Genomic DNA, 22,171 nt, shown 5'->3' with positions numbered 1-22,171 from the left:
TAAATAGGTGACCTGGGGAAACGGATGTAGCTTTCTCGGCCCAATTCTATTCAGATCCCTTAATTAACATTAATTATTAATATCTAGTAATTAAATAGTATGAATATGAATGCAAATGGTTAATTGTTGCCCTTTCAGAGCCAAGCACTGCTGTCATGAGCTGGGCACACAGCAGGAAACCAAAGTGGTAGAAAATCATGCCTTGGATTCAGTAGGGAGAGGCTGGTGATGGAGAAGGAGGAGGAAATGATATGGCATAATGGGGGGCAAAAGGGCCTACGAAGAAAAACAGAGCAGGGCAGGGATACAGAGGTGCAATTTTTAGGAGTGGTCAGGAGACTCGCCCATTTGCATGTGCTGGGAAATTGTCAGTGGTTGTCGGGGAAGAGCAGGCAGAGGGGTTGGCAAGTACCGAGGGAGTAACAAAGAGGTGAGCCTGGGTGGAGCTGAGGGAAGGCAGGTGAGAAGCTGGGAGGAGGGCAGAGAGAGCTGGAGGAGGGAAGGTTGCAGTGTGTGCAGGGCCTGATGGAGCATCATACGAACGGAAGCTTTCGTGGTGACCAGGATGGAAAATCATTCATGTGTCCTGAACCCAGGAGTGGCCTCCTCCTAATATACTTAGTGAGTTAAAAGATGAAGGGGGGAGAGGGAGGAGGAGAAAGGGGAAGATGATAAGGCAAAGTACCTAGACATCTCCTGAAACAGGTGGGTGCTTTAAAAATGCTGTTTTGAGATGAATGGATAAAGAACATGTTTTATATATATATATATATATATATATAATGGAATACTACTCAGCCATAAAAAAGAAATAAGGCCATTTGCAACAACATGGATGGACCTGGCAATTATCATACTAAGTGAAATAAGTCAGACAGAAAAAGACAAATATCATATGATCTCACTTGTATACAGAATCTTAAAACAAATGATACAAATGAACTTATTTACAAACCAGAAATAGACTCACAGACCTAGAAAATAAACTTATGGTTACCAAAGGAGAAAGGAGTCGGGAAGGAGGGATAAATTAGGAGTTTGGGATTAACATACACACACAATACTATATACGAAAGAGATAAACAGCAAGGACCTATTGTAGAGCACCGCAAACTACATTCAATCTCTTGTAATAACCTATAATGGAAAATAATCTGGGAAAGAATATGTATGTATGTATGTATGTATGTATGTGTATAACTGAATCACTATACTGTTCACTTGAAACTAACACAACGTTGTAAATCAACTATACTTCAATAAAAAAAAATTTTTTAATGCTATTTTGAAACCCTGTTCACATTCCACAGAGAATCACCACAATCTTTCTTTCTCCTCCCGTTCACCCCGAGACAGTGTGATTTATACATACTGTCTTGGCTGGAAATTTTTATGCTGCCTGCATTAATGTCATGAAACTGAAATAATAGAAATAAAGTTTGGAACCAAAGCACGTTGTTTTACTAGAGATCCTGGTGACTTCTGCGAGTTCTGCCTTGCTGGGTCAAGGGAGTCAGGTAAGGTCTCCCCCTCCATCCATCCACTATCGCCATCAGCCACTGGTGATGAGGACGCTTTTGACCAGTGTCTACGGGTTCACACCACACACCTGTCTGGAGACAGCAAGGAAGGACACGTCCTCCCAAATGGACAGAGAAAGACAGAGACAGGGATGGGTTAACAGAGCACCTTGTCCACCTGGTGAGAAACTCATGGCCATTGCTCTCTTTACTGACTCCTGCTAAGCAGACAAAGGTCAGAATCGATACCGAGATGCAAGGGAAGCAAGCTCACTAAACTCCTGTCTTTACAAGATCCGAGGCAGCCACTGGCCGCTCTGGGGTTGTTACAATGTTCCCAAGGAAGAAGGGCTCACAACTCTCAGTCTGCATTTCAAGCCTTGAGCTATCATTTGAGCTCTGAGTAAATCAGTGCTGAGAGATGGAAAATGCCACACTGCCCCAAAAAGCATTTTTTCCCTCCAAACCAGCGTCTCTGCATGCAGTCCCCAGCTGAGGGAGCGGCTCCACTGTCTGTTGCCCAAGTCAGAAATCCAGAAGTCAGAGACTCCTCATGTACAACTGTGACCAAGTGATGCTAAAGCTACTTCCCAGACATCTTTCCAGCTTCCGCATTTCCAGTGTTCCTGCGGTGGTCGGAACGTAACCTGTTCCACCTTCTCTCCCTGTTTCTCATCACATCTTCTAAGCCATCCACTAATTTACTTGGAGGGAAAAAACCTCATTAGGTCCCTTCCCTTCTTAATACTCTGCAATGTCTCCTCATTGCCTTAATTCCTTAGGTTTACACGTTAGACTCTGTGGCTTGGCTACCGAACATTTCTGGTGGTTAATTCTCAACACCTGCCCTTAACCTTCCTCATTTCCCTACCAAATGCACCTGCAAAATACTGAGCGTGGAGTTCTCCTACAACGTGCCAAACTGATTTAAGCAGATCCTTTGCTTAACCTGCCCTCTCAGCTTGGAGAGCCGACCTCCCGGTGACTAGAATGTGCTTCATTGACCTGCCCCCATAGGGAGGGTGGCCGCAGACCAAGAGGCCCAAGTGCGCAGCTCCGACTGCCTCCCCGGCTCCTCCCAGACCATGACGGAGGGTGGCCGAGATGCTAAGGCAGATCCTTTCCCGGGAGGCAGGAGCTCTTCTGAGGCAGGCGTTGGCTCTGTCTTCCAATGGCCCTGCTTTCCTCAGACTGCACAGCAGTCTGGGACACTTGCGCCCAACTCTCTTGCCTCTCTCCTTTGTCTGGGGTCGGCCGTGTGGTCTGACAGCTTCCCCAGTTTCTCCTGGATCACCTTGCGTTTTCTGTTTCCCTAATCACTTTCTTGTGCCTTTAATCCTCACCTAACATCTGCTTCCCAGAGGACCTGGTCCCAGACTAACACAAGGACCATGTGACGAAAGCCTACTATTATTTTTTCAACTGAAGTATAGTTGATTTACAATGTTGTGTTAGATTCAGGTGGACAGCAAAGTGATTCAGTTATACGTAAACATATATGTACATATATTATTTTTCAGATTCTTTTCCATTATAAGTTAGTACAGGATATTGAATATAGCTCCCTGTGCTATACAATAGGTCCATGTTGTTTATCTCTTTTATATATAGTAGCGTGTATGTGTTAATCCCAAACTCCTAATGTATCCCTCTTTCCCCACCCTTCCCCCTTGGTAACCATAGTTTGTTTTCTATGTCTGTGAGTCTATTTCTGGTTTGTAAATAAGTTCATTTATATCATTTTTTTTTAGATTCCACCTATAAGTGATATCATATGATATTTGTGAAAGCTTGTTTTTTATCTGACATGTCCTCTACAAGGTGTCTTATGATTCTTGAGTAAAACAATACATCATATAGAATAACAGTATATTATGTATCGTGACTAATCATAGCGCTGTCAAGGTCAGAGAAGTAAACACTGCCACATCGCCACTGCATCCTGGCTGAAATGCCATCATCCCTTCCACTATACTGCGTGATTACTGTGACGGTGTCTCACGTGACATCTCTGTGTCCGGAGATGCTGAACACAGCGGTTGGCCCATAACCAGAAATGGTTCACCAGTGGCTAGGAAAGTGCTCAACACAGAATAGATACTCAACAAATACATGTGGAAAGAGTGGATGAGTGATGTTTACTGAGACTGTGAATGAACACACGATGTCACTGGATCCTCAGGACAATCCCATTGGGAGTGTAGGGAAATTGTTATTCTACATTTTATAGGGGACAGAAAGTGAATGCCTTGGATTTTGTAGATAATGAGTGATACGGATGGTATGAGAATTCAGGATCCCTGAATTTCTTTCTTTCTTTCTTTCTTTTTTTTTTTTTTTTTTGGGAGGGCAGTAGTTAGGTTGATTTATTTATTTATTTTTAGAGGAGGGACTGGGGATTGAAACAAGGACCCTGTGCATACTAGGCATGAGCTCTACCGCCTGAGCAATATTCTCCCCAACTCAGGACTCCTGAATTTCAATCCAGCATCATTTCTTCTACATTATTCTCTCTGCATGAATCTATTCCCAAGTCCTAAGTCCCAATGACTGTGTTAGTAAATAGAGGAGAGGAAAGAAATAAACACTTGCTGATTATTCATTCGGTGCCAAGAAGGATGTGCATCACAACTTTATTTCATTTAATCGTCATAGTCATTGGCATATCTCCTGTTATCTTAGTATTCTGTCCTTAAAAGTCCTTGTGGTTGTAACTTGACATGATTCAGGGTCGGGCATCCCTAAGTAATTTTCGTCACTTCACGTTTTTGCATTTGGGGAAAAATAAAGCAGGCTTCAACTACAGCCAAGATCACCACCAGCTTCTGCTTCTGCTTTTGATGATTACAAACCCATCACTATCTTTAAAAAAAAAATTAACAAAGTCATCTAAGTTCTGGAAATATATCAACCTCTTCCAGGGAGTCTACCCACAAGCTGGGTTGGCTGCCCCCTCCTCACATCCATCCTCACAGGTTCTGCTTTGGGGCTCCCATAGGACTCTCTGCTTTCCTTTAATATGAAACTTCCCTTATAATATTAAACTTTTCTGCCTCTGATTTTCTTTAATACCAGAATGCAGTGCATGCTTTCTGTGTGCTGGTCCCTCTCAGGCATTGGAGATCCAGCAGTCCACACATGACCCAGAAAATCCCTGTTCCTATGGAATTTTTATTCTCTTTGGGAAAACATGGATGGATGGATGGATGGATGGAGGGATAGATGGACACATAGACAGTGATAAGTGCTAGGTAGAAAATTAAAATAGGATGATGTGACAGAGAATATTTTGGAGCCATTAAAGCTGAAAGTTGGTTGACAAGAAGCTACTATTCATGTTTCTTGGTGGGAAAAGCACATCAAAAACAAGCTCCAAGTTGCATGGGCACTACCAGTTAAGGCTGAAAAAATAAAGTTTGGCTGTTTAAAAATCAGAATGAAGGCCAGTCAGTTTGTGTTTATGTAGTTGGATTCGATCTCTTCTGGAACGCGTGCTGATGGAAAGGAACAGAGCCCCCAGGGATGGTCCCTATGAGCCCCTTTGTGACCAGACTTTTTCGGATAATCTTCCTGAGCAGAAACCGCAGAGGAGGTGTTGGGGGTTGAGCGAGGCCTCGATCGGTCTGTTGTTGGTTTTTTACCTCTTTGTTCCCTGAGGTCTACACCACTCTCGCACTAACTCTTGCCCTCACGCCAGTTTCAGGAAATCATTTGTGACCCCAAGTAAGTTTCCGGCTTCACCCAATCACAGAGTGGCTAACTTATTTTCCTTGGAATGACCTTCCATAATCCTGTCAAACTTTAAATATATACACTGAACATAAAAAAGACAATTTAACCAAGGGAAATTGGACATTCTGTCATAACTCGTCCTGAACAAATTATATAAATAATAATACTTGCAGCCACAGATGGTCTGTTCTCTGGGAAAGTTCTGTAATAAATTCCTAGTGGACTTTTTTTTTAACTCATCGATGAGAAAACAAATCATTGTATCTTTCCCCCTCAGATAAATTTCAGGAATTCCAATTAATTTCAGATGAAATTAATTCAGATGAAATTATTCTCCAGGTGGTATTTTAATTCTTTAATGTGCTGGGTACAATTCATTTCTGTGGCTATTAATTCTCTTACACGTGTGATTCAAGAATATTTTCATTAAAGCCATATGGTTCAGTTTAAAAGAAAAAGATGGTCTTTCGTTTATAATTTTTTATATGTGCCTAAAGCAAAGAGATGCAGAAGGCCGTTCATTAACAAAGCGAGTTCATTTTCCTGAGAAAATTGGAGACCTCGAAAGTTACTCTTTGATTTAATTTTTTTCAAAGTGGTGCCAAATGATCTGGCACTTGGTGCCCTATCTTTCATCTGGGTGCAATTCTTCTCTCTCATATTGTCCTGTAGCTGCTTTGTGCATGTGCGTGGTGGTCTGGAAGCCTGCAGACATGGCCAGGTGGAATGTTTCCTAGAATGCCCTTCCCTGCCTCATTCTGCTCCTGTCCTTTTACACTTGAATGTCAGAGCTTTGTTGCTCACACAGGTCAGCAGTTGACTGTCCTGCAGGACACACCCATCACGGAGGTGGATGGTGGTGAGCGCTGAGCGCTAACCTGGGATTCTGTCCATCCGTCCTCACAGGTTCTGCTTCGAGCTCCTGAATTCGAGCTTGCCCTTGCTTTCCCCCACTTTCAATCCATTTTCCCTCCCAACAGCCTGGGCTGCATACTTCAAGCTCCAGCATCAGATGCAAAGGCACGAAAGCCTCAGGGAGTCCTTAACCAGCTCCCGCAACTGCCTGAAGTCACACGTCTGCTGCAAATCCGTGTGTGTGCTGGGGAGCGGTGGGGAAGCTCCTGGTGGTTTTCTGGCAGGTAACATGCCCACGGCGCTGTTCTTTCTCCCTGTCCCTTTCTCTACGCTAAATGAACCATCCATTCTCTAAGCTTTAACTCTGTCCTACCTAGCTGACTCCAAAAATCTCCATTTTAAACTCTGGCTGGCATCTGCGTACCCCGCCTGTTCCCATAGGACATCCCCTCTCAGATAAAGTACCATCACTTCAAAAGTAACATGCCTGAAGAGTAACTGACTGAAGTCCCCACCAGCCTCCATCAGTCCCCCTTCTATCTTCCAGGCTGGAGAAATGCAGGCACCTTTGACTCTTTCCGCTGTGGTCCTCTTAGCAGTGATTATCAAATGGTCCCTCGGAGTTCTAGAGAACAGCAGGGGCCAGAGAAGTGGCCAATGGGTGACACTTTTGACCCTATGTGTCCAGCTCCAATAAACAGGGTTCTGTTTTCACGAAATTCCACAGACTACTATTTTGAAAGAGAGTTCTGCTGTTTCCTGCGGCAAAGCCCTTTCCCCTGCGTGTCTCGTGGCCACACATCACCCTCTGCCTCCTCGGGGGCTGTTCTCCGCGGGGCTGCTGGTCAGTTCCTCTCATCCAGGGAGAACACTGGTGAGAAATGCCCTCCTTTGGTTCTTACCTCAGCCACTGCGGGCATCACAGTCTCGAACCTTCAACGAGACTCGCCTGGCAAAAATCAACCACCTAATTGACAAACCCTCTGGCTTTTTGGTCCATTTCTGACTAGACTCTTTGGTATTTAGTTATTCCGTTCTGTACCCTCTTTCCTGAAATACTCTTCATCCTTGGCTTTGGAAGCACTAATCTGTCCTATTCTGCTCCCACCTGAAAAGAAGTATAAGAGGTGGCGTTACGGGGGAAAATGCTGACGTCACTTCCTTTGTCACCCTGCCTGTGTATGTGTGCACGCGTGCGCACGTGTGCATGAGTGTGTGGGTCCCTGTTCTTCACCCTACACTGTCTTTGAAGCAGCTTGTCCACTTCAGTGATCTCCTATGAGCTGATGATGCCCGAATCTGTAACTCCAACCACCATCCGTTATCTGAGCTCCAGTCTCATCAGCCTTCACGTCCACTGGAATTTCCATCTGAGTGTTCCTAGACCCTAAACTCATCCCAACCGACAGTGAATTCCCCCTTGTCCCCCAGCCCATGTTCATCTCGTCCAAGCACGTCTCTCTCATTCGTGTCTGGGCTCATCTCTTCCTCCTCTGAGTCCTCGCATGATGTTATGTAAAGTCACTCGCATACGTTAGCATTTCAGCGTGCTTTTATTATGGTTACCTGTTAACTTACTAGCCTCATTTAAACTCTACGCTTCTTGAAGGCAGGGCTCACACTGGCTGGTCTTCTATTCTTGCAATATCTGATTATTTTGCTTGATATAGATTAAACACCCAGAATGGAAGGGAATTATTCTCAAATATTAAGCTCTACAAAAGGAGGAACATGCCAGGAAAGCATAACCACCTCTGCTGTCAAAATCCAAAAGGAACAGATGCAGTTCATCTACTTTGAGTAACACTCATAGGAGAAACAGTTCTAAAGTAAAAAAAAAAAATTTTATATATATATATATATATATGAAAAGGAAGTGTCCTACACTAGATTTTAAAATTCGACTGAGAACTCTGTCTTAAGAAATGTTTTCACCTGCATGATTCTGCATGACTTGATAATCCATCTCTCTCTGCCCTCAACCCTCTGACTGGACCAATGCACATGAAGACAGATGAGGAGGACATGATTTATTAGGCTACAGTGGATCTGTCCCTAAAGATAGCCAACCCTTGACTCTGAAAACCAATCAGAAACTGGGGTGATGGGGAGAAGTGGGGCTCCGCAGCCCCTTCCAGCCCCTACCTTTGCATCCCGTGGTCAGACCCCTGCAGGTGCAACCACTGACCTTCCATCCAGTGGCCACGGGAGGAGGACCCTTCTCCCCTTTCCCATCCCAGGCCCCACCCTCCTGGACTCCTCACATCTGCTTGCCACCAACCTTCCTCTGATTGACAATGACAGTGAAGCTACTTCTTCCCTGTCTGTCCTCCAAAGGGATAAAAATGGGTGAGTCATGAGGCTAGCACATCTACAGTTATTCCAGAATATTCCAGAATATTCGAAACCCCTACTCTGTAGATACAAAGCTAGAGAAGCCAAAGACATCACAATGGACAAAAGCCATGATGGTAAGGAGGTCTAGAAACATCGCTGTGTAGAAGAACCATTTCACTCATTGAGTCTGACATTCCTCACTCGTCTTTTTATAAGTCAAGAGTATGTGGAAGCGGGTGTCATTCCTTCATGGTTGCCTATCCCTGGGCCCAAAGATGCCACACTTGACTTTCCCAGTCTCAGCCCCCCTTCTGCCTCCTCTGCTCCACTCAATGACACCCTTTATATTTCTACCTATATTTCTACGTGTGGATGGCCCTCCCATCCACACGTCTCCAGATAAGATTCTCCTATTTTTCCATTTACACACCCCATTGACCCATGAGCCCTGCCTGGACTTCTATGGTTAAATAGACAGAAATATTTTTTTTTCTCTGTGAAAAAAAAGAAAAGCTTTGCCAGTTAGCTAGCAGGTGTGCTGGAGGCGGGTACCACTTTGAGAGAAGAAAGCAATTGCCTGAGATCACATCCTTAGGCAGGTCCAGCGGCACAGCCTGTCACATTCCCCCGGGGGGATGGAGAAGTTCCTCACAATTAGCAGAGAACATTTTGGGAAAGATATTCATGGTATTCATTGACTTTAGTCACTCAAATCCTGCATTGGCCTCAACCCTCATTAAACGGTTGAGAAAAGAAAGACTATTAATTGCGGAGCATCCATTGTGGGCACAGGATGAGATATTTTAATCAAAAGATCCGGGAATAATCCAACTTCAAAGTTAAAAGAAAAATTACCTGCATGGATAGTAAAAGGAAAAAAAAATTCTGCTTCAGAACAATAAAGCAGTTCTTGTTATGAATATCTGATTCAGGCTCATTCTTTTATCCGCGTGTTATCTTGTAGAAGCTAATCATTTGCTATCAATTCCTGGATCCATACACTAGAGAAAGCATCATGAGCAGGAAGAGCAAATGAATAATTAGAATTGATTGTCAACAGCAGTTGGACAGATAAATGCCTCTAACCATCATTTTTTGATCACAAATATTACCTATTCTTCATTTTTTCATTCCTGGTTTCTTCCCAAGATTAGCAATGAAATATCCTACCAGGTGTTACAAGATTTAAACCATCATCTATAAATCATGAGGGTTCTCCAAAGAAAACCCAGAAAATACAAAGTTTTGAGTGAAGAAAGAAAAGGCTTTTTTTGGTAAAGACTTTAAAGGCAAAGCTTTTGTGACGACCCAGACAATAAAACAGCAAATGCCTTATCCTGTTCATACTTGGCACCCCTCCTTCCTGCCCAGCTCAGGTTCCAGGCTGCTTTGGATACTAAAAGCTGCACCTGGAACCTCCATTCCCGGTGATGGACCCCTGCCTGAGGGCAGAGCAGGTGATGACTCTGTGCCCGGTAACCGGGCTCCTGGGCCCTGACAGCTGCTCAGAGAGATCATTGACTTTCACCACCAAGACGGACCACCAGCTCTCGCTCCTCCAAGCTCAGTGAGCCTCTGAATGAGGGATCTCTCTCTGGGATCACAAAGCTTCAGTATTCAGGCATTTAAAAAAAAATTACACGAGTGCTTTAAGGCTAGGCAATGTGACTTGTTAATTTGTCTAAGTGCCTTAGAACCTAACAGGCAGCGGATCACTATGTAGTGATTTGCTAAACTACCCACCCAATCAGTGAACATCTCAGTGTTCCTTCATCACGACATGTTGTCTCACTGAAGACCTCCGGGTCATGAGTGGATCAAATTCCACCCGCAGGGTGAACTCACTACAGAGCCCTCACTTGCCTGTTCTAGAAGGTTGAGTAGTTGGTGGCTGGCTCCCCAGGTTCTTGAGAGTTAAATCTTAAATAAAAGATGCCTCTCCAATGTGCATATATAATGAAAAGCACTGACAGATCTTTTACTTGCAACTGATGTTTTCCCGACATCCTGGTGTGACACACTTTTGGAAGGAGGACAGGAAATGTCCTCCGTCCAATCCACCAAATTTCCTGGCTGTAATGAATCGCTCAGATTACATTCTGACCTGGTCTCTCTTTTCCATGGGAAGCATACATTTGACCTGCAGGACTTACATAATATGGAAGAACACAATTACGACATTTGGTTTCTTAGTCTTGGAACTGCTGTAGGTGGGTAAGTCAGACGGACAAAGACAAACATCCTCTGCTGTCACTTACATGTGGAATCCAAAAAAATGACACAAATGAACTTATTTATAAAACAAAAAGGGACTCACAGATATAGAAAACAAACGTATGGTTACCAAAGGGGAAAGCGGGGGAAGGGATAAATTAGAAGTTTGGGATTAATGGATACAAACTACTTACTATACACAGAATAGATAAACAATGAGGTCTTACTGCATAGCACAGGGAACTATATTCAATAGCTTGTACTAACCTATAATGAAAAAGGATATCTATATATATATAAAGAATATATATATTAGAATATATATATAACTGAATCACTATGCTGTACACCAGAAACTAACACAACTTTGTAAACCAACTATGTGTCAATAACAAAAGAAAGAAACCTGTGTAGTTGTTTCTAAACCTTCTGGGTATGGAGGCTGCTAAAAATTTTGAAGCTCCCCCTGCTCAGTCGCCCTGAGTAAGAATTATAGTGACCTAAAAACCAGATTTTAAAATGAGAAACTTTAAAACACCTGGCTAAACCCATCTACAACAGAGACTTAAAGTGTACTTTCTAATAGAGATACTCAAGGACCAGATTCTAATTGAGTAAGTTGCCTGACCGTGAAAATCTGAGCTAATTGTAAGTTTATCCTATTCAGCACTGAAAAGATGTTAGAAGAAGGAATCCATTGTTTGAACTTTATCCATTATCAAGGGAATAAAATCGGAGGTCTGACATTCCTCTAGCTGAGGCTATTATAAGATCTCTTCTTTTAGGACAGGAATAAATTCGGTGGTGATGGTTTTAGAAATCAAAAAAGAGTCAGGAGCACATGTTACCCTGTTAGATGTCTTTAGAAGAAAAAGGGACTTAAATAAGGAAGAGAAAAGACAGGTATGTCTCTGGAGAATGTAACAGCAGCTGACGCTGTGGGAAGAACTTTGAAGTGATTGTGTCCTGAGCCTGAAATATCACCTACATTTCTGAAAGCTAGCTGTATAGATTTTGATTTGTATTTGACTACACAGCATGAAAAGGAATGAGATGTCTCTGCGACCCAAAAAGCTCTAGAAAAACACACATTTCCTATATTCTCTTAAGGACTATTAAAAGTGACACCTATGTGACTAGTGACGCTCATACAGATGTATATTCTGACAGAGGTCCCGATTCTGGTTATGTTTGGCTATTCTTAACACAATATAGATGAGTCTCGACGATATTAACTCAAAGAAGGAAAAACCCCAAAACCTTCAAAATGCTGATCGTTAACATTTAAAGAGGTGTCTCCCTCATACATGGAGATCATGATTTTTTTAGAAAGCTCTTCCAATTCTGAAATATAGGGCATTTATCAAATGCTGTGACTCAAAGTTGGATCGAGTAAGTCGATGTTGAGAGGAGCCAAAAGTCTACTATGATAAGCTGCAGCAGAGAGATGCCTGCGTAGAAAGGATACAGGTAGTTTTTTGACGGTAAAAATCACAAATGCAGATGGAAATGAAAAATGAACCCTGTATTATCAGAATGGCAAAGAAACTCTCTCCAGGGAGCCTTAATGAATATTAGGAGAATTATTTCAGGAGATGCAGCCAGGAAAATAATTCAATTTATTTTATTTATTTTCACAATTTTTAATCCATAATCTTTGGAGAGTAAATGCGCTCATTACAGGTGATGAAACGCAACTGGTAATCAAAGCAGGATAAAGCAGGAGGCTGGCAGAGGAATCAGGGTGTCAAGACCACGTGAACTGGGAGCATTCAAAAGTGTTCCTTCTAGTACCAAGCTTGAAACTGTGGCATCAAGTGAAGACGTGGAGCCGGCAGAAGGCAGACAACCACAGGAAACTCAGAATGAGGAGAGTCTTTGGAGGCTGGTCCTAGATCACTCTTTATAACCCCCTGACTTTGGTCCGTTTAGGTTCTAAACCCTGAGTGGCCCTGAACCTTCCGGGAGAGTCCAAAACCCCAACTTTGGACAAGAAACTAGAGTTTGCGCTGAAGAATTCCAGAGCCATCTTACAGACGAAGTGCTGAGCGATTCCTCAGCAGTCGTCTGCCCACTTCCCAACGCCCACTGCAAATGCCATTTCATTAATGAAGAATTTTAATGAACACTTACTGAGAAAAAGTTCCTGCCAAGTACTGGATAAGAAGTTTCGTATTTTTTGTTACCGATTTTTTTTTCCTGTTTTTAAAACTCAATCCTCACCACCGTCTGTTTCCCTATGAATTTTTATGATATTACGTTTTACATTAACTAACATGGAAACTAACATAACATGGAAACTAAGCTCCAGAGAGGCCTTGAAGGACAAGCTCAAGGTCACCCAATCAGCAGCCGTAGAGCCAGGATTGAACCCAAGCCACTGTGCTGCACTCACTCCACACCCACCTTTCCTGCAATCACTCCTGAATTCCACTTTGTACGTCTTATACTGTCCATCTCCTACGTTGATTTTAACTATAATGACTTGACTACGTGTTGTGTCCCCTCAGCTAGACAGGTGGGGGTGTGATGGTCTCCTTCTGTGGTCCTCAAGGCCTGTTTCAATGCCCCGCACACAGCAGGCACTCCATAGATTTTGGTTGTGGGAATGAACTGAATGGGGGTGAGCAGCTGATGTGTTCGATCTCTCACACCACTGTTCCATCCACACTATGAACATCCCAGCTAAAATGGACCCACTCAACCCTCTCCTCCAACCAAAGAGCAGTGATGGAGAACGGGGCTCAGGAACACAACCAAGGCGTGTTTCCATTCCCATCTTACCTCCTCTGCCTACTTCCCTAACAACATCGACCTAAATGAAGCAAGGTCCTTTATTTATTTACTTACTTATTTATTTATAAATTAAAAAAATGTTTTTCATCTTTTTATTTTATTAAAAAAATTTTGAGGGAAGAGGTAATTAGGTTATTTATTTATTTATATTTCTTTATTTTAACGGAGGCACTTGAGATTGAACCTCAGACCCCCTACATGCTAAGCACGTGCTCTACCACTGAGCTATATACCCTCCTCCCTTTTATTTATTTTAATTCAATTCCCTGGCATTGCATGTTCCATGATAACTTTTAAGAGATTAAACAAGTGTTGGCCAAACGCAGTGTTCTACTAAAGGATGGTTGGAGAAGTCAAGGGCAGATGCAGATGGCTTACAAAGGCGCATGACCTAGTTTCTGAGGAACTCTGGTGAGACGTGTCAGAAGGGGTTACAGTAACTTGGAGAAGACCCAGAATGAGTGTAAGGCCAGAAGCCGGGACTGCTCAGGTGAGGGGTCAAGGTCACCTTTACAGCCTTCCTCTCTCCGCCTCACCCATCCCCATTTACCCGAGAAGCCACCAGAATGTGCGCTCGGTAGTCACAGTTTGGAAGGATGTGAAAATAAGCTGCTTTCTCTGCTTTCCCCTTAGGGGACCAACTTCACCTCTTTTGCCCCAAGTCATGAGTGTTTGAAAAGCGTCTTTGCCTTTTGTTCAAGGCCAGGATAAACAGGCCTGGAGGACACCTTTCCTCTCACAGAACCTAACTCTGAGGGGCTTACTCAGCTTCTGGGCCACTCAGCAGGGCAGAAGGAAACACTAAAGAAGGGCTATTTTACAGCCAGTCTTCTACAGCTGGAAACTATTTTAATATTTTAAATAATTTAAAAAATACTTTAAATAATTTTAAAAATACTTTAAGTAATTTTAAAAATTATTTTATGAAATTATTTTAAATTGTTTTTTAAATTAATTATTTTAAGTAATTTTAAATAAAAATATTTTATGTAAATTAATGTATGCATTTACATAATTAGATAAAAATTTTAAATATTTTATGTAAATATTTTATTTACATACTTAAATAATTTTAAAATATTTTAAATAAAAAATATTTTGTGTAAAGAAATGTATTTACATAATTAAATAATTTTAAAATACTAAAAAATATTTATATAAATAAATATATTTATTTACATAAATAATTTAAAATATCTTAAAATATTTTATATAAACTACATGTATTTACATAATTAAATTTTAAAAGTTTAATAAAAACAATATTTTATATGAATAAATATATTTATATAATTAATTTAAAAATATTTTAAATGATTTTAAATAATTTTAAGTAAAAAATAGTATTCTAAATAATTTTTAAAAATTTAAAAAGCTCAACCTTAAAGTTATAAAATTAGAGACCGTTAGATTGACTGCGACCTTGACTACCCTGTATTCAGTGAGGACGCTGAAACTCAGTGAGGGGACGTGGTCTGAGAAGCAGCGACCCCGGGACTCTGGCTGTCAGCCTCCCAGGCCTTCTGGGTTCCAGGCCTACTTTTGTTTTCTTTCTCTCCTGAGGCAGATGCATTTTTCGGAACCAAGTCAGGTAATGGCCTTGCACCCCTGAAGCCTGGTCCTGGATGACTTATCAGAAGCAGCGTGACAAAGAACATGACGGGGGGGTTCAGTGGGACCAACGATTAAATCAGAGACTTGTCAGCTCCGAACCACTCTGGAGCCCGCATGACTCATGTCGACTTCAAGCAAGAGGAAATGATGGTTACAAGTCCCTCCAGCAGGGGGCGCGGGGAATGAATGAGCAAGGGAACACTGGGGACCGTTAGCAACTCTCTAAGTAATACCGAAGAGTGAAAATGCTCCCCATTTAGTGCTTGTCAAGACCACAGAAGGCCTCATCAATTCACATACTGTAATTATAACGTGTCCCTCAGTAACTCACAGAGAGCAGAAGTGAGACCGAGGGAGAAACAGAGCTGTTAGGATTGCCTGTGTATTCATGCAAGAGAGACAGATCTTTTTTTTTTTTTTTGGCTTCTCTGAAAGTCTGGTATCTCCAGCCTATTGTCTTGTCCATTTGAGAAGGTGGACTCTGAGGCCCTTCTCAGAGACAGGAGGGCTCTTGGCAATAGAGGACTCAAATGTTCTATTAAAAATAAGCTTAAAGAGAGACTGCCCTTTGACCCCCAGCCCTGCCTCATCCCCACCCTTGTGCCTTGTCACGGTGCCTGGGATGTCAATCTCACCCTTTGGTTGGAAAGACTTGGTGACACTTCCTAACTCTACTTCCTAGGAGAGCACTTTTGCACAACCGGATCTGTCAAATGGGACCAGCAAAAATGTTGTCTTGGGCTCTAGGGCTCTGTTCTTTATTCCAAGCCTTTCCACGAATAATTATCCGCTGAACAGAAACGACTTGACCCTCTTTGGGAAAGGACAGCTCTGTTTTCAATACTGTCCTATTTTCTGTTCATCTCAGAACTCATAGCTAAAGTCCCAACCCCTTTGGTTATTGAAATGCTTGGTAAATTCCAGTAAACCACGTTGAAAATTCTCCAAAGAATGTCCATATTTTTAGCCTTTGAAGAAATCCATGCATTGGTCTGTTGTTTGTCCGTTTGCTTATTTCCAAAGAGAACATATTCTTGGTATATTAAGCTACTTTTATTTATCATAAGTACAGAAGGTTCTTCAAGCTTGGTGTCTCTTGCAAAAATATCTTCTTTATTATTATTGTGCACCACCCCCACCCGAACAACTAATTACTATTCTGCACAGAGGAACCGAATTCCACAGTATTTAAAGCAAACATATCCTAGCTCTGAAAATGAGACTGAACATCCACTCAATCACTTCACAAATAAATGAATATAATGGGGAAATGAATAATATGAAGGTTTTGTCTAGAGAATTCATACTAATTGGGAAAAGCTACAGAAAAATAAAAGCAATGGATATCACCATTTAAGGCTTCTTCTCAAAGGAAACAGCACCTTTAGAAATTACTAACTTTCCCTCCGTTTGATTTATTCTCTTAGACACTTGTATCTCATTTTCAACCCGCTGAAGTATCAAAGTACGTAATGACAACTTCTACATCCTTTAATTCCAGGTAATATAATGTTCTGAGGCTTGAAGTGTTCCCTAAACTCAAATTTAAGTACGTTATGGGGAAATTGTTCATTAGTCTCAGGTACGTACTCATATGCCTTTAAATTTAATTTTAAACATAGGTACTAATTGACAGACGAGATCCCTTGGAAATGCTGAAAAATCTACTAATAGGCAATTTCTTTATATGTCAGTGTGATCATTTGCATTTCGAAACCTTTAATCTCATCAGATGCTGAATATTTTTCTTGCTATTTAACCACGGAGCAAAATTTGACTGTCATTTTGCTGTTTATGGTGTTTGCCAAAAAAAAGAAAAAAGGCTTTTTTACTACCAGTAAAAAGCAAGATGATAGTAATAGTATTATAACGTAGCAGTTATGATGGCCAATAACCTGACTTCTGCTCTTATCTCTGCCAGCCCATTATTTTGGGGATCTTGATTCTGATCGATAAAGCAGAGATGCTAGCCTCTGGTCAATTACAGGGATGCTGTGCCTAATAGAGATGATGACACTTTCAAAGCATTTCACGCTGTTGCCGTGCCCCTATCTCACAGAAGCCCCACTTCTGTTATCAGTGGTACATCATCGTCACCACCATCTTCTTTTTCATCATCACCGCCATCATCACTGTCATTATTGGCATTGGCATCGTAAGCAGTTGCCCGAGAAAATGTGACCAAAGGAAGACTTGTGGCACAAGGCATGTAGGTTTCATGCTGTATTAACTTCCTAGGACTGCTTTTTTAAAACAGTACCGAAAGCTGAGTGGCTTAAAATTACAGAAATTTATTCTCTCACAGTGCTAGAGGACGGAAGTCTGAAATCCAGGTGTCTGCAGAGCACACTGCCTCCAAAAGCTGTGGGGAGAATCCTTCTCGCCTGTTCCAGACCCTGCTGGCTCCTTGTGGAAACAGAACCCCAATTTCCCTGCCTCTGTCTTCACATAGCCGCTTCCTCTATGCATGTGTTCAACTCTCCCCTTCCTCTCCCTCCTAAAGACACCATAAGTCATTCACATAAATCTGGTATGATTTCATCTTGCGATTCTTAACTTTTACATCTGCAAAAACGCTCTGTACAAATAAGGTCATATTCTGAGGCTCTGGACGGACATAATTTGGGGAGGGGCATTGCTAGCTTCAATAAATGGTACCATTCAATAAATGGTAGAGGCTGACATGGAACATTGTTTTAGGAAGACTTTTAAGGCTGAAGTGAGGACCCGTAGAAAAGGGGACCAGGATGGTGAGCATCGGATGGAAAGTGAGTGCCCATTTGTTGTGATCTTGTCACTCACCCATGAGGGAACTGAGACTTAAAGATCTGTCAGTGCCCAAGGTCACTCAGGGGCAGACTTGCACTAGAAATAAAATTCAGTGTTCTTTCCACGATACAATTCAATAATCTTAATGATCTCAACCCTTCTCTAGAAATGGTTACTAAAAATACAAATATAAGACCTTGAAACTTACTGACGCTTGAAAATTACTGACATGTTGACTTAGTCAGATTAGAACAGTTAAGAACCATTTGGCTGAGAGCTTTCTCCAGCTCTGATGGAGTTGCTGGCGTCTCACTAACTGTCCACCTGAGAACAAAATAAAAGCCGGATACAATTTAAAGAGAAAACTTTTGAAGGCTTTGAAGAGTTGCTCTAGTTGATACTAATATAGACTTTAAGGAAATACTACTTGTAACAAAGAAGGACATTTCATGATGACAAAAGGTGATTTTTTTAAAAAAGGGCCCATTCAATAGAAATACATTTAAAACCCCTAAATTTGTAAGCATCTAATAATATACATTTAAATATATAAAACAAAAAAGATAGAATTAAGAGGACACAGGCAAATCTTTGCTTATAGCTGGAGGTTTTTAATTACCTCTGCTTCTCATGGATATAATCAGCAAACAAACAAACAAACAAAAATCAGTGAGGACAAAACTTACTTAAACAAGATTAAAAACCCTGACCTAATTGTTAGATAGAACCATTTACCCAATTACTGAAAAAGACACATTATTTTCGAGTCAACATGGACTATTACCAAAATTGACCACTTGCCTGGGCTACAGAGCAAGTCTACTTAAATTTTGAGGCATTAAAGTCATTTAGAATATGTTCTGGCTGCTATAGAATCCAGGTACAAATTAACCACAAAAAATATAAATAGAAAAATCCCATAAATACTGGATTTTAAACATAACACTTCTAAACAACCACAAGTAAAAGAAAAATTTACAGTAAAAGTTAGAAACTGTATTGAAATAAATATCACTGTAAATACTACATATTAAGACTTTGGGGATATAAAAAAAATTTGCTTGCAGAATGCAGCGAAAGTATCCTGTTGAGGCACACTGAAAGCCTTCAATGCACATACTGAAAAATTATTAACCTACATTTTCATATTAAGAAGCTCAGGGGAAAATGCAAATTCGATCCAGAGGAAGCAGAAAGAAGGAAATAATTTTTTAAATGTCACAAAATAACAGTGCATAAAGAAAATCAACAAACCCCCATTATTTGTTCATCAAAAAAAATTAATAAAGAATGATAAACTTCTAACAAAAATGATCCCCAAACAGAGAAGAGACACACATAAACAGTGCCTGGAATGAAAAATACTCCACAGACATTAAAAATAAAATGAGGGGATAAAATGAATAACTTTATCCCAAATGTAAAAATGGAGCTACAATGGACAAATTCATTGAAAAAAAAAAAAAAAAACCAGCTCATTTAAACTGATATTAGGGGAGGAGGGTGTAGCTCAGTGGTAGAGCACATGCTTAGCATGCACAAGGTCCTGGGTTCAATCCCCAATGCTCCCTCCAAACATAAAGAAATCTAATTACCTCTCCTCCAAAATAATGAAAATAAAGAAAAAAATTTTAATAAATAAATAAACTGATGTAAGAAGGAATGGAAAATGTGAATAGTTCTGTATTAAAGAAATTACATTTCTAAGGAAAATATGCATGCAACATAAATCTCTAGGCTTAGATGGCTTCACTGATGAATTCCTCCTAGTATTTAAGATAAGCAATTGCCGCAATCTGCCACGAACTCATTCAGGGATTAGGAAGAGAAGGAAATGCTCCCACCTGTTTAATGAGACGCGCACACACTCAAGACCAAACCTAACAAGGCTATTACGAGAAAATTCGGGAACCATCTGTCTCATAAACAAAGACACAGGCACCCACTCAGGATATTTAAATTAGGTCTAAGGGTGGAGGGAGCATGCAGGACAGAGCTATTACAATTAATTTCTTCACACTTCCCTCATCTCCCTCTTCAGTAAGAGAGCAACCTGGTGATTTTGTGGTTATTTAAAAAAAAAAAAAAAAAACTGGTTTATTGGAAAGAGGGCAGCACAGTAGATGAACCCTTCTGAAGGCATGTTATGTATTAAACTACACCAGGGAAGCAATGCCCCTTTTCTGAATCCATCATCGTCCCTGCAGTCCTGTGTCCTCAGCTTGTCTGTGGTTAACGGAGTGAAATGAATTAATTGGGAGCGTGAGTCAGACACCGTCAGGTTCAGCCCAGGCTCTGCCATTTGTCAGCAAGGTGAGGTTGGGTAAGTTACTTAGCCCCTCACAGACTTAGTTCTCTCCTATCAAATAATGGATCATTAATATTTATCTCAAGGCCGTTCAGAGGATTAAAGACAATGATGTGAAAATTTTCAGATGTGAAAATCCCTAACACAAATTCCAACACACGAAGTTTTAAATATATACGTAGAGAGGTAAACACTCTCCCGAAGCGGGAGACACGATCTGCATTAGTTATTTACGTGATTCATGCCACCTGGCCACTACTGTCTGTTTTCTTTTATTAAGAGCAATAAATGTATGCTCCTAAAAGCGTATCGTTTCTCATTGCAGCTCCTTGTAATGGGTCTGTGTCTCTGTCGAATGTATGTTCGCCGGAATGCATATGGTGTGGCTCACAACATAACAGAGATGATGAAATGACTATTTTTTTTTTTGGTTGGGAGGGGGACGAGACAGCGGTACCCAATAATCAACATGGATGCTCTAGGTCCTCGGTGACAGATCCGAGGAAATCTTGTTTTTGAATAATCACCTTGATAAAAGTCCTCTGGGGTGGGTCAGAGTAAAGGAAGTCATGAAAGCAGCTTTGACTCCCGAAGCAGCCCGACGTCGAGGGAAGACAGAGAGTCAATAACTAACTCTAGGCTTAAACTTCCTCCCTGAAGCCAGAACCCCCGGGACCTCCATGTTTACAGGATCTTTGCAAAGAAATTTTGTTACCTGGAATGTGCCTCCCTCATAACCCTGCTCAGAAAACTGTTAGTCATCTTTTAAAACCACACATTCACTCAAGCAAGAAGGTACATAAAATCTTTCATAAGTTAACAAGTGCTGGGCGTGGCACTGGGGGACAATGATGAACAAAATCAGACCCTGACTTCACCCTTATGAGCTCAGCGTCTGTCCCAATGTCCCTGTAAAGCTTAGCCTGCTTGTCCTCACCCTGGTCCTCAAGGCTCTGGGTACACACATCATGGGATTGAAGAATAGTTTGTGGATTTACACGACTGTTTCCCCAGCCCGGCGGGGAGCACCCCAAGATGAAGACCTATGTCAGCCCTTCCCTTCTCCCTCACTGCACACTCAGGGTCTGATACATAGTGAGGGCTTCATGTATGTTTGTTGAATGAATCATTCATTATTCATGAGGCCCTGATACAGTCAAATCTGTTCAACAATTCTGCTAATGAATATGAGAGAAATGGAAACAATTATGATTAGGAAAAGTACATATTTTTGAGATAGTCTTTGCTTTATCCTATTTTATTTGATTTTATTAGCAGTCCTAGCAGCTACTTTAAAAAGACCTAAAAACTAAGGTCATTGTTTTTTTTTTTAAATGCCCAGTATAGATACTGGTAGAATTACACCTGATTAGCCTTCTCTGATTTAAAATCACGAGAATTTTTGTTAAAAGAAAAAGAATAAACATTCATTTAATTGGAAAGAGCTATGTGTGTGAATGACTTACAAGTCCAGGGGATTTGTTAGGTTTCCCTACTAATCACCAATATTCATCTAGAAATGGAAAGTGGTCGAAGACATTCATAGAATGTGACTTCGCAACACTGAGGTCTGGCCCACCCTCCAAGCAGAGATTACACTGTTTATCTAAAAACATTCAATATAGAGCTAAAGGGTCCCTGAAGTTCATGCACATGTGCCGACTGTCCTTCAAAAAAAATGAAACAATAAAAAAAATTGTCATGTCTGGGTCAAAAACAGAAGTCATTCTTCAAGTAGAGCTAGGCAGAGTCTGGAGGCTTGAGGAGCATAAACATCAAGGGGACTTTGGAGATAGGAGAGGTCGTTTCCATCTATTTATTTTGAAATAAGTAAACTACTTAGCCTTTACTCACCATGCTAAAAAATTACATACAAAAGGACCGAAGAACGAAAGCACAGAAGTACCTACTTGGTCTGGTGTTTGGATCCTTTCAGATGGGCGTGATACTGTTCTATCGAGTTCAGAGAGACACTGCAAATGGTGCATCTGTAATTGCGCCTCAGACCTGCGGACGACAGATACAC

The 22,171-nt window shown here is 41.2% G+C and overlaps 1 protein-coding gene across 4 annotated transcripts in view; it reads right to left on the bottom strand.

The window, feature by feature from the left end:
* Positions 1–22,171, bottom strand: part of ZMAT4 (zinc finger matrin-type 4) — a 416,088-nt gene that overhangs the window by 145,863 nt on the left and 248,054 nt on the right. For all 4 annotated transcript variants that reach the window (XR_010377315.1, XR_010377316.1, XR_010377314.1 and 1 more), the window contains one exon: positions 22,056–22,152. Coding sequence is in view for 1 of the 4 variants with exons in the window: in XM_010976927.3 (XP_010975229.1) it covers positions 22,056–22,152 (97 nt within the window). In the remaining 3 variants the exon portion in view is untranslated. The remainder of the gene's footprint in view (positions 1–22,055; positions 22,153–22,171) is intronic.

Source organism: Camelus dromedarius, chromosome 22 (assembly GCF_036321535.1).
Source record: "Camelus dromedarius isolate mCamDro1 chromosome 22, mCamDro1.pat, whole genome shotgun sequence".
In the NCBI taxonomy this organism is placed as follows: Eukaryota; Metazoa; Chordata; class Mammalia; order Artiodactyla; family Camelidae; genus Camelus; species Camelus dromedarius.
This window is presented reverse-complemented; position numbering and strand designations above follow the sequence as displayed.